The sequence below is a fragment of the Varanus komodoensis genome, unplaced genomic scaffold (genome assembly GCF_004798865.1).
Source record: "Varanus komodoensis strain SLA01 unplaced genomic scaffold, ASM479886v1 scaffold139, whole genome shotgun sequence".
In the NCBI taxonomy this organism is placed as follows: domain Eukaryota; kingdom Metazoa; phylum Chordata; class Lepidosauria; order Squamata; family Varanidae; genus Varanus; species Varanus komodoensis.
The window spans coordinates 27,187-38,901 of record NW_025335402.1 but is presented as its reverse complement, the minus strand read 5'-3'; the positions used below and the strand labels follow the sequence as shown (position 1 = coordinate 38,901).

The 11,715-nt window shown below is 43.0% G+C and overlaps 1 protein-coding gene across 1 annotated transcript; it reads left to right on the top strand.

Annotated features, from left to right (window-relative positions):
• Nucleotides 1–892: 892 nt before the first annotated feature.
• Nucleotides 893–1,534, top strand: LOC123019801 (proline-rich protein 4-like). Its single transcript, XM_044422866.1, has one exon. It carries the CDS (start codon nt 893–895, stop codon nt 1,532–1,534), a length of 642 nt encoding a protein of 213 aa, XP_044278801.1.
• Nucleotides 1,535–11,715: the final 10,181 nt, after the last annotated feature.

Here is an 11,715-nt window from a genome sequence, read left to right as displayed (position 1 = left end):
GTCAAGTTGACAGAATAGGAGTGAAGTCCAGAGAGAAACTGATCCATGAAGAGTGGAGAGACTGAATCAAAAAGGAAAGGTGGAGTCTAGCAGACTTTGGTTTATCCCTCTTGTTAGATTCAATTCTGGGCATCAGTGAGCCATTTCTGGACAGAACCATATGGAACAGAGTAAGCTGGTGCCCTCCTTATGTTCTGTACTACAGCTCCCAAAACTTCCTACTTTTGACCATGTTGGCTGGTACTGAGCCATCGTTCTTCTAAGCATCAAAAGAGCTCCACCTGGAGAGGATTGGTGTAGATAGAGGGCTAGATTAGAAGCAAGGAGAGCCGAGTCCACATCTCCACTCAGCTATGACATTCGCTGGCTATTCTTTCACCAGTTACCTTGAACTGATGTTGACTGCACCTGAAAAGGAACAGCTGGTTTGAAACCGGTTTGTTCCCAAATGCTTGTGGAGGAAGTGGGCTTCCATCTCCAAAGGTCTATAGCAAATGACTGGGCAGCTGTCAGTGAGAGATGCTTTGAACTGGACTCCTACACTGAGCAGGGGATTGGACTCAGGGGCCTAAATGAGTCCACCCAAAACTATAGGGTTATAAGTTCTTCACGAGCTGTGCCATCTCCTCAGCTAGGGACATGCCCCAACCAGCTGTTTGTGTGTGATAGGCTCCCTGTATTCCAACCCACCAATCAAAAGCCAATCAATTTATGTATTAAACCAGCCAACCAATATGCCTTCTGAGTTTCTGAGTCATGAACCTTTGGGAAAGATTTTGAGGTATCCTTTTCAAAACCCACCCAACCTTCTTTCCTCTATGAAGAGCTGCATCCTATTGCTAACTCACTTTCTGAACGTTGCTTCTGCAGGTCCAGTCAGTGCTCCCAGGAAATGTATTCCTCTAAAACTCAGGGATCGAGCTACGATTATGGAAGATCTGTATGTTCCGAGCCATGTGGCGGATATTCTGGGGGACCGTCTGTCTCTTTTGAACCTTCCTGTGGCACTGTGGGATCATCCTGCCACTCGATGAGCCCACAACTTGAGGGGGGCTGCTGTGCCACACCTCCACAGAAGTACTGTCCCCCAATGCAGAAGTACTGTCCCCCAATGCAGAAGTACTGTCCTCCAGTGCAGAAGTACTGTCCCCCAATGCAGAAGTACTGCCCTCCAATGCAGAAGTACTGTCCTCCAGTGCAGAAGTACTGTCCTCCAGTGAAGAAATGCTGCCCTCCAGTGCAAACTTATTGTCCTCCAGTGAAGAAATGCTGCCCTCCAGTGCAAACTTATTGTCCTCCAGTGAAGAAATGCTGCCCTCCAGTGCAAACCTATTGTCCTCCAGTGAAGAAATGCTGCCCTCCAGTGCAAACCTATTGTCCTCCAGTGAAGAAATGCTGCCCTCCAGTGCAAAGTTACTGTCCTCCAGTGAAGTGCTGCCCTCCAGTGCAAACTTATTGCCCTCCAGTGCAAAAGTACTGCCCACCAGTGTGCACATCCATTGGAACTCCTGGGATCTGCCAAGTGAAGATGTGACAAATTCCGGCCCATCTCCTGAAGAAACAGCTTCTGAAATGAGAAAAAATGCACTGATGAGAAGAAGAGAATCCCCCTGCAACATCCTTTCCTTCCTTCCTTCCTTCCTTCCTTCCTTCCTTCCTTCCTTCCTTCCTTCTCCTGCTCCCAATAACATCTGCAGCCCAGTCGGCAGAAGAACCTCCCTCCTCAATTCCCAGCGGTTTCAGTTCAGGAATCCTAAGAAGAACACGCTTAAATTAAATGTTTTGATAAATAAATAATGAATAAATAAATGTTGTACATTCTTGGTGGCGATTCATCATTCAGTCCCTGTGACTTCCATTGCAAACGTCAAAACCAACCCTAAATAACTTTTCATGCTTTCGATACACCTAAGAAAACCTTAGGAAATGAATTTTTGTGACTGCCCAATGGCTATTCAACTTCAGCCCTCCAGCCCTTGGAATTGGCCGCTTTCTTGAGGATACCCCGTGTATCTTTCATGCATAACGGAACATCTTTCAGTTGAATTGTTTTTTTAATTCTTTGAAAATGTGCCAGTATTTTGGTATTTGCTCAAGAAGCATAAGACTCAGAGTACTAAACACTGTAATCAAGTAATTCAAAGTCGTTATGTCTTGCACCAAGGAAGCATTTTAGCATGACTGTTCCGTATTTCAAGCCAACATTTATGGTATATATAAGTATAAACCTATTTAATTAGTTGTTACTTTTCCCCAAGCATGCCAGCAACACAATAAAAATTAAGCATCCATCTGTACTAGAACTATCATTTCTTTCCACAATCATGTGTTACTCCTTTTATCAGTTTAATATGCACATTGCCATGTTCTTCTGGTGAAATTTTAGGAAGAACTAATTCAAGGATTGTACAATTAACCAGAAGATGACTCGAGTACCAATTCCTTTGTGCCTGATCCAAGACCTTCTGCTAGAGCATTTCTCTTGCTGTCATATTTCAGAAGTTTGACAATAGCAGTTGATATTTCAAGGGATCCAAGTCAGTTGGCCCAAGGAGGGCTTAGGCAAATGGGAAGATCTCAGCTGTCCGGGGTGCAGGTTACGAAGAGTTACTCTCCAAGACAGAAGAGTTAGAGTCCAGTCCATAAGTATGCAGGGAAATAGTCTGTGGTCAAGGCCATGGGAGCTAGAATGAGGAAGGTCTCATTTACTGTACGTCCAGTAACTCTCTCATGCATCCCCAGCTGTTTTCGTGTGCAAGATGTTAGAGCCACACCAAGGCCTGAGCTGTGAGTGCCGGCAGCTGCAAAAGGTCTTCGGAGAGTCTCCGGAGGGTGAATAGGTGTTTTCTCAAAAGGAAGTATCAGGCTCGAGTCAGTCTGTTTGTTTGTTTGCTTAAAACATTTTTATGCCACCCGCTCTGCCACAGCACTTCTGGGTGGCTCACAATCACAAGATAAAAACCACAAGATAAAAACCACAATAAAATCAATTGCAACCATTAAAAAATACAATTCTAATAAAATACAAACAAAAATACAAAACAAAGGTCTAGTGGCATAAAAAAATAAAAAAAAAAAAAGAAGGTCTTCACCGGGCACTGAAAAGAGTATAAAGACGGTGCCTGGCAAATCTGCTTGGGGAGAGGATTCCAAAGTTAACCTTCCCAACCTCCTGATTTTTCAGGTGACATCCCTCCTGAAGGTTTGGAGGTTTCCCTGCCTCCGCTTCTGAGCCAGGTTCCTTGCTGTCCTCATGGCAGTCTCCTCAGAGGGCACTAACTGGCTCCAGTTGGGTCTACTGGCAAATCTTGGGCATTGCTGCTGGTGGGTTATTCCTGTATCTCCCGTTCCTTCTCCATGGAATTATCTTCCAGTGAGGGAATGGTGGCTCAAAGTACTCCATCAAGTCCTATGCATATTTTCTCTTCCCGTTTTTCCACTTAATACTTGAATGAAGACACTAAAGGCTGTTTTACATATGCTGCTGCTGAATTGCCACATAGAAACATAGAAACAGAGTGAGTCAGAAGGGGTCTCCCAGGCCATCTAGTCTGACCTCTGGCACCAGCCGACTCTGCTCATGACATGCCCATCATGTGCACGTCCAGCCTATCCTTGAACACCCGCACCGAAGGGGCTCAACCACCTCCCGTGGAAGCCCATTCCACACCCTCGGAGTCCTAACTGTCAGGAAGTGCTTCCTGGCATCCAAATGGAACCTTGGCTTCCTGAGATTTGCTCCGTTGAAGGCTCCATTCTCAGACTAGGGTTTTGATTCATTTTATGCAAATTTAGTAATAGAAAAATACCAACAGATAGTCAATTATTGCACTCACTTTCTCCATTTAAATTCTCAAACCTGAGAATGTTTTCAGCACTCATTTTAGTTTGGGCTTTGGGATTGCACGAACCAAATGTTACAGAAAAATGCGTAAGTGTATTTATGCACATTTTTCTCAGTACATGTATTTCTGTATGCATTTTGCCTATCGTTCAATTTTATTGCAGGTAGTTTTTTCTTAAAAGATCACGTTTCTAACCATTATTTCCCTGAATATAGGCATGTTTGAACCCATTTTTTAAAATTAGAGAATTCCTTTGCAAAATTCAGGAAGGAATGGATTCCTGAGCTTTGCTTCACCAAGTGAAAATTAAGTTAGTTCACATTAAACATGTGTGGAAAATATTTCCACGCCATTCCTAACACACGTGCACAACTCAACAATCATGGAGAAATGCAGGCTGTAGTTTGAGACTGTTTGATGAGATGCTATCTCATGCACAGTATCCTGTTCACACAGACACAGTGCAATGTGTTGAATATATAATGTAGAGGTAAGTCAGAGAAGTCTCCAAACTCAAATGAGTTCAAATTTCTAAGTATCCAGCCTGCAAATTCAACAATGGACTTGCTTTTCCTGGGCCATGAAGATGCTGTGAATCTTCAGACTAGGGTTTTGATTCATTTTGTTATTTTATGCAAATTTAGGAATAAAAAAATACCAACCCACCCAAACCCACCCCAAAATGTACATTTTCCCCACAGATGAAAGCATGAAAACCTGTCTTGTTTTGTCTTGCTTCATTTCATCTTGCTTTGTCTTGTTTCGTTTCGCTTGCTTCACTTTGCTTCGCTTCGTGTCGTTTCGTTTTTCAGGAATTCACTCATTTTAGGGGGATTTGTGTATTTTCAGAAGGGTGAATTGACCCGGCCCTGAATTTGCACAAGTATGTATGGATACATTTGTGCAAAATCCAATTCCATCCATGAGTGGCCAGTATAGCAATAGGAACTTGGCAATATGTGAAACAAAGGCAGAATAGATGTGACAGCATCCCTTCATCCCAACAGCAACCGTTTATTATAGTCAGTGACCAGCTAGATCTTAATAAAGAATGTACAAATAACACCATAGGTTGAAATATTCCAACTTTTAGAAGACAAAGGAACAATAAACAAATGATGCAAAATTGTTTAAAATTACCTGATACAATCTTAATTAAAATTTAAAAACATTGCATATGATATCTTTGTGGATCTTGCAGGCAGCTACAACAAACCTAGCACAACCAGCTTTTAACTGAGCATTGGTGCCTATAAGTAGCTTCCCAGCAGCCTCTGCATCAGATCTGCCTGGTCACCTTCGAAGAAGATGAGAAATAAATTTGGCCCATATTTCTTGATAAAACCTACAGTAAAACATGTTAAATTGTTTCAACTTCTTCAGCACCACAAGGGCAAACCCTCTCTGCCATTGGCATCTTACATTATCTTCCCTCCAAGACCACAGAGGGGAGTATTCACCATCTTGCTAGAGAGAAGGCCCTTTGAAGAGTGAGAGACTCCCAGAATGATGTATAAGGTGCTCTGGCAACAAAATATTTGGTATTTTCCAGTGCCAACAAATCTGGTACTCTCCTGATATCACATTGCTGCTCAGTATCTAGCACTTTCTGTTTGGTCACTGCTATTGCCTGATCCAGTCCAATTCCTAAAAGAGTCTGTGGTGAATTTTTGATAGACTACAGGTAGCCAGAACAAATGAAAAGAGTCCCGAAGGATTAAAGAAGTTAGTCCTTGGGGCAATAGTTTAATCTGAGCCAAAAGCTCACAGAGGTGAGGCAGAATAGATGCTACAGCATCCCTACATCCCGGGTTATATATTGCCACTGGTATCAACCTTACCTGTCTTCACAGCCCTGAATCAGACCAGGCACAAGGCAGTACTGTGTATGCAGTATTTACATCAGGTGCCATATTTGAGATTAGAAACCTTTGAACATCTTCACTCCTGAGGAATGGTATGGGAGGATCTTTTCATTATGGCTCATGGCCACTGCCAGTTGCTTGTCTCCACCATTGTCCTGCAGATGCATTGTGCTCAAAGCGGCTCGAGAGAAACAAACAGCCCTAAGTATTAAATGCATACAATGTTAATACCCCTGTGATTTAACCATTCACGCTCCACTGAAGCATAGCAAAGGCTTAACCATCCCAATCTTTTTATTAAGAATACAAAACACATGGAAGTTTGATCTATAGGAAGGAATCTAATTAGCAGTTTCTATTAAGAAACCTGCTAATAAAATCTCAAATCCAGATCAAATGAGGAGCAAAAGAAGAAAAAGAACCCCAAAACACCATTTGCTTTCAGTCAAATAAGGCCGGACATGGTACATCCATGCCCAACAGGGCTTAGAAACTTGTGATGATCCATCCTTCACTAGCACTTAAGAGGACCAATCAAACATGGGCTGGTGAGAGTTGGGGTTCAAAAACATGTCAGGTGACAAGCATTGCACATCCCTGCTATGCACAAACACAAACACACTGTCCCACTGAAAGCTTCACTCTGTCTTGAATGAGTCTCCTCTCCACTCCTTCCAAGATAAAATTCAAAACCAGTTTCTGGCCAATATCATGCCAGGCCACCAACTGGGGCTTACTTCTTGAAACTTTCCTCTATCCAAACACTTCTACTCCCCTTATAGAAAATAGAAACATAGAAACAGAGTGAGTCAGAAGGGGTCTCCCAGGCCATCTTGTCTGACCCCCGGCTCCAGTTGGCTCCGCTCACGATATGCCCACCATGTGCATGTCCAGCCTGTCCTTGAACACCATCACTGATGGGGCCTCAACAATCTCCCATGGAAGCCCATTCTATACCCTCAGAGTCCTAACTGTCAGGAAGTGCTTCCTGGCATTCAAATTGAACCTTGGCTCCCTGAGCTTTGCTCTGTTGGAGCATGTCCTGCCTTCCTCTGCAGGGGAGAACAGGTCTCTCCCCACCTCCGTGTGACACCCCCTCACATTCCTGTATGTCATTTATTTTACATTGTTAATTTTAATTTTATATTGTTATTTTTGTATTTTATTGTATTTTATTGTGTTGTAAGCCGCCCCGAGGCTTCGGCAAGGGGCGGCATAGAAATGTTTTAATAAATAAATAAAAATAAATAAAAACTAGATGACTCGGGAGGCCCCTTCTTACTTGCTCTGTTTCTATGTTTCTATAGTCTGTCCAGATCCTTTTGGATCTGGAGTACCTGCTCCTCAGTTGTGGCTACTGCTCCAGTTTTAGTGTCGTCTGCGAATTTGATCAGCAGACTGTTCACCCCTTCTTCCATGTCATTGATGAAAAGATTAAACAGGATCGGCCCCAGGACAGAGCCCTGTCCTGCATCTTCCTTCACCACAGCAGGAAGGTTTGTTGGAGTTGAAGAATAAAAATAAAATGAGTGGAACCTACAGTACAGCATGGATTGATCCTGGATGAGTTTCCACTCAGCCATGCTTTATTTCGGGAGACACTATTCAATCCCCCATCCCCCACCGATTTCCCAATTTCCCCCCAATAGTCAATCAGAATGCCACAACCATTATGTTCACAACCGGGAACCCTCCATGAAAGAAATTAGGAGAGTAAGTACCCGAAGGAGGGCTTTCTCTGCGGTGGCACCCAACCTATGGAATTCACTCCCCAAAGAGGTCCGCCTGGCACCGTCGTTACTGGTTTTTCGACGCCAGGTAAAGACCATTTTATTTAAACATCATTTTAATTGTTAAAACATATGATCTGACCAGGGCAACTTCTTCTTCCTTCTCTTTCTCCTCCTATATTTTTATTTACTTATTTTATACTGATAATTTTAATTTTATATTTGTAACTCAATGTATTTTTTGTATTTTTTTATTTAATGGTAATTTATTATGTTCTATTGTATTTCAATGTATTTTATTGTGTTGTAAGCCGCCCCGAGGTTTCGGCAAGGGGCGGCATAGAAATGTTATAATAATAATAATAATAATAATAATAATAATAATAATAATAATAATAATAACCACTGAGCTTGTTTTGTCCTCACTGAGCTTTTTGCCCCCATCAAGAAAGCTTTTTTGGTACTTCCGCAAACTGGGTTCCCTCCAACCCAGTTGATATGCCGCCTCTTGCGCATGGATAGTTTTATAGAAGATTCACTGCTCACATTCAAACTTCAGCAATGGAGGAAGTGATGGCAATACAAATTTTGCCATGAAACAGAAGAGTGAAACTGCTCAGGTGCCTGAAGAAAATATTCATTTTGCTCCATGTTCTTCTTCTTCAGAATCCTTCTTCAGTTGTACTGAAAGAAGAATCCTCCCACTAGCTGTTCTGTGTAGAAATGATTGAAATGTTTTGTGCAGACACTGGAGAACTTTCTCTTCTGTTCTGTGACACGCAAGTGCCCTCCTTTTTTGTTATTTCTCTATTTAGATTTCATTTAGAAAAGGAACTGACAGAAATGCAAAGGAAAGGTAAGAAACACCAAGGACTGTCCACTTCTTTCTCATTCTTTCTCAACATGAATTATCATTCACTCCAGCACATAACACTGAAGAACCTGACATGCCTCACAGCTAAGTAGGTTAATAGCATTCATGTGCTATGTGCTCCTATTCCAGTATGTGATGTATGCGCTTCGCACATGAGCGTACAATCAGTTCTATCAGTACCACTAATTGCTCTGATGTTTCCTAGCTACTCATTATCCAATCCATACTGTGTAATAACGACACCTTGTGCAAGTGCTAATGGTTAGATGGCTAAGGAGAAGTGCATGTTCAACATCTACTGTTTCTTCAGGTGATTCACACAGGAGGCCAGGGACAAGTCCACATGTTCTGCAACCCACCAGATGGAACGTACCGCATCAGCCAAGTGTGGTGGCCTGCCAGAATGTAGAAGATTCTCCTAGCTTTGCAGCTTAGTGAAGAATATTTTTCTCTTTTCCTGATTATAATAACAAGGGACAGACAAGGTTAGAAAAAATATAAAATGTTTATCAAGAAGGTCAAATTTCAAGAAAGGACTTCAGCAACGAGATGGAGGAGGAGGAAGAGGAGAAGGAAGGAGAAGGAGAAGGAGAGGGGAAGGGGAAGGGGAAGGGGAAGGGGAAGGGGAAGGAGAAGGAGAAGGAGAAGGAGAAGGAGAAGGAGAAGGAGAGGTAGCAGCGGCTGCTGGTACTATGATCTGCCCAACACTGGGACAGATGGCCTCAGAAGGTCACGGAATCATTGAGTTGGGTCATTTAAACCATCAAGTCTAACCCCCTGTTCCTTAATGCAGATTAAATTTTCACTTAGTTAAACCATCTGAAGTGATGTTTCATTCCATCATCTGACTGATGCATCCATTGGGAGGTTTTTCCTGACATTCAACTGAAATCTGCCTTCCTGTATCTTTAGCCCATGATTTTGCATCTTGGGTGATGGAGAAAAGGTTGTGCTCCTATCCTGTGTGAATCTCTCCATGCCCCGGTACTCAAAAACTAGTCTCTTATCTCCCTTCTGTTTTCTCTTCTCAAAACTAAATGCCTCTGATCATCTTCGCTGCTTTTCCCTGAATTCTTTCCAAAATATCTTAACTGTTCTTAAACAGTCATATTCAGAACTGAAAAATGGTGTCCAGTATTTGGGTTGAGGGACTGCAGGTGGCGCAGTGGTTTAAACTGCTGTGCTGTTGGGCTGGTTGATCGAAAAGTTGTCGGTTTGAATCTACACAACGGGGTGAGTTTCCGTTGCTCTGTCCCAGCTCCTGCTAACCTTGCAGTTCGAAAGCATGCAAATGCAAGTAGATAAGAAGGTACCACTTCGGTGGGCAGGTAACAGCATTCCGTGCACCTCGGTGTTTAGTCATGCCAGCCACACGACCACGGAGACTGTCTGCAGACAAACGCTGGCTCCCTCGGCTAGGAAATGGAGATGAGCACCGCCCCTGAGAGTCAGGCATGACTGGACTTCACGTCAAGGGGAAACCTTTACCTTTACCTTTTATTTGAGTTGAGCTGGTAGAATCTTCTGCTTTAGCGATTGCCTAAACAGCGGTGGGATGATCAGCTCTGAAAATAACACCTAGAGAGTGTCCCCTGTCTGGATTCATTCAGATTCTGCTCTACTGTTGATCCACAAGAACTGGGATGACTAATTCCCTTGTCACTGGTAACTTATCACTTTGCACAGGGTATTACAAATTGGTTTAGGCAAGAACCCAGCATGGTTCCAGCGATGCCGATGTGGAGAGAGTGTTCCTTTATTCATGATTCATCCAGGCTCCACCATCCGGTGTCACTCGGTGTTCCCACAATGTCCTTTGATCTTTTAAAAGGCAACATGCCTTATCAGCTACATCACTGAGCTGCTGTGAGTGCCAATCAGGTGTATCTTGATCCACTCAACCATCATGTGTCAGGAAGCAGATGCTAAGAGACATGGTCCTTCTGGGCCCATGGTTTTTGATTGACCCACAATTCCAAAGGTTCTGTATCATCTACAGGAACAGGACTCTTTGAAATCATATATAAAGGGCCTCTCTGGCCTGGACTCTTCATTCACTTGCCTTCTTTCCTCGGCTGTCTTCTCTACTCAGTAAGGTAAGACTCCGCAAACCTTCATTTCATGGTGACAGGATCTTCTCTCTTGCTACTCTTCGACTTCTGGGACATTAACTACCAGTCGGGTGGTACATGAACCATCTTGGTGGGCAAAAATACACCCCTTTAGAAATGCTTATTTTCCAGTTGAGAAAATTTGCACAATGAAAAATTAAAATGCTCATTTTTTTTCTGTTAGCTGGGAAAGGAGGGGAAGATACTCTCATGCAATTGAGCTGAAATGAGCTTCAAGGAAAGATCTGGTGATTGCAAAGGACTTGTGTTTGACACATCCACCTGGACCTGTCCTTGAGCTCCCTGATGCAAGATGGCTGAGATAGCTTCCATGGGGCCATGCTTGGGGTAGAGGACGTTTCAGGCCATTAGGGGCTTTGGGGGCCATGAATTGGAAGGGCAGGTGATGGATGCCATGCCAGGATACAGTTGATGTTTTATGATGGAACCTGAGATGCCCAGAGAAGTTAGCTCAAAGCTGGTAGTCCTTCCACAGGCTGAGATCATCACTTGGGACCAGGCCACTAAACTGTGGACAAGCGACTGCAATATAAGAGAATATTTATGGATAGTCCAACTTCTGTGGGAAGTGTTAGTCAGCTTCTGCCTGGCAATAAATGAGCTCCAGTGAGGAACAGTAGCCCGTTGGGACAGATGGCTTAAGGATAACAGGCTTAAAATCATGGGGGGGGGGGGGGNNNNGTTGTTAAGTGAGAAAGGGAAGGTTACAGAGCAGGAGAAGGGAGGGCTGGAGAAGAATGCCAGGCCAGTCCATTGTGCTATGCTATTTCAACAGATGTGCAAGCATCACATTTCATTGACTTCAGCTTGACAGACAATATTACATAGATAGCATTTGCATTATTTTATTTATTTTGTGGAGAAGAGAAAAATGATGCAAGCTAGTTCTTTGTCTGACAGATGGATATCTATCACTAGTACCACTCAACTACACTTCCTATGTACTGCAAAATTATAAATATTTTGTAGAAATGTTTAGCAGAATTCATCAAGATTGGGGAAAATACTGGAGTAGCTAATAATTCATGTGTCTCTTTTTCTTTTTCTTTCTCTTTCTCTTTCTCTCTTTGTTGAGCAAATGTCTAAAAGCCATTCTACTTTTTGTCTGTTTAAAATGGATTGCTGAAATCAATCTCACTTTTACACCTGCATTGGCAAATTTCAAGTCAGGGATATTTGGATGGTGACAACTGGTGGCTTTGGTGTGTAAAGGAAGAGGCAGTCGCTATTTCTGAGCACACGTCTTTGCCTCTTTCAGGTCCATCAGAG

Excerpts from the sequence above, each read along its gene's own strand:
- LOC123019801 (XM_044422866.1), top strand. The coding sequence starts at position 893 with ATGTATTCCTCTAAAACTCAGGGATCGAGCTACGATTATGGAAGATCT.